The following is a 1,267-nucleotide window of genomic DNA, read 5'->3' on the forward strand; positions in this document are numbered from 1 at the left end:
ATATACAGCGGGTGTAGATCTTGTCATTTATATTTTGAATGTTCCTGATGAAGCCCGTTGAGGGTGAAACGTTGAAATATTTTTGAAATACCACCAGGTCTCAACCGTTTTACTATCTGCTGTACACAAAAATGATGATGATGATGATGATGATGATGTCATTTTGAACAAATCAAAACACAACAGCTAAGTTACATGATTGTTTCCCCTCCAGATCTCTACTCGGGCATCTTCCTGGGTGTCTTGTTTGGCCAGTCATGACGTCACTGGGCGTCTGGCATGTGGCTTTGGTGCTTGGTGGAGTTTTCAATTTCGTCAGTACCGCGGTAAGTAAAATAAAACAAAAAATGTAAGTTCATAAATAGATGAACAAATAAATAAATAAGTAAATTAAAGGAATAGCTCATTTTACTCTACCTCAATAATCATGACGCCTCTTCGATGTGTAAATAATCCTATTAATAATTTCTTTATACTATAACATGTACAGCCAAGACACGTTTCCCTCTGGGACAAAAGAGTATTATCTTATCTTTTATCTTTTCATATACTCCACAAAGGAGAACAAAATCAAACTGCAAAATGCCTACAACTTTTTTATGCGAAGTTGGTGATCAGAACAAAGGTTGGGCTCCTTAAGTAGCCTGCATTACCTGTGCCACAAACCATTGCCAGCATTTGTGACTAAGTAAATATATTATAACAATTCCCTGTGCAATGCCAGTAGTTTGGTGTGAACCAAGTAATCGTTCAGATAACTGCTTCTTCTGTAGTACAATCGGAAAGAAATAGACTTAATAGAAATCAAAAGCGTAATGTTGATAATCATGGTATTCCATCTGGCTGAAGTGCTACACATCAAAAGTTTTAGTTTAATTTTAGTAAGGTTTTACGGCGCTCGCAACTGCATAAAGTAATAATACGAGCGCCAAGGGGTGGGTGTCAACAGAGAAGTCCAAACAAGGAATCAGGCTTACTCTGCTCACCTCTCTAGCCTCACCAGCACAAGGTCTGCTTCGACTATCAAGGCAACCACGAAAATAGCAGTTCACATGAGAGTTACAAACATAAAAAAGAAATAGAGGAATATGACGAGTGTAAGGATGAGGAAAGAAAAAGCAGCAGTTCCCCTTATGTTGTTCCGTAAAAGTATGAACATGACATTAGTAAATCAGCCCATTTACAGTGCTACTGTGCATAAGCACAAGTTTATATCCACCCTTTGGGAATAGCCTAAAAACACTTCAGTCAGTAGCACTGACCTTGG

At 38.2% G+C, this 1,267-nt stretch overlaps 1 protein-coding gene across 1 annotated transcript in view; it reads left to right on the top strand.

Annotated features, from left to right (window-relative positions):
• LOC101854790 (cadherin-related family member 2) overlaps positions 1 to 1,267 on the top strand; it is a gene marked incomplete in the record, with an annotated part of 31,674 nt that overhangs the window by 1,987 nt on the left and 28,420 nt on the right. The window contains 1 exon segment of the mRNA XM_035969328.1: positions 215 to 314. Coding sequence (XP_035825221.1) covers positions 258 to 314 — 57 coding nt within the window.

Source organism: Aplysia californica, unplaced genomic scaffold (genome assembly GCF_000002075.1).
Source record: "Aplysia californica isolate F4 #8 unplaced genomic scaffold, AplCal3.0 scaffold00137, whole genome shotgun sequence".
Lineage (NCBI taxonomy): Eukaryota > Metazoa > Mollusca > Gastropoda > Aplysiida > Aplysiidae > Aplysia > Aplysia californica.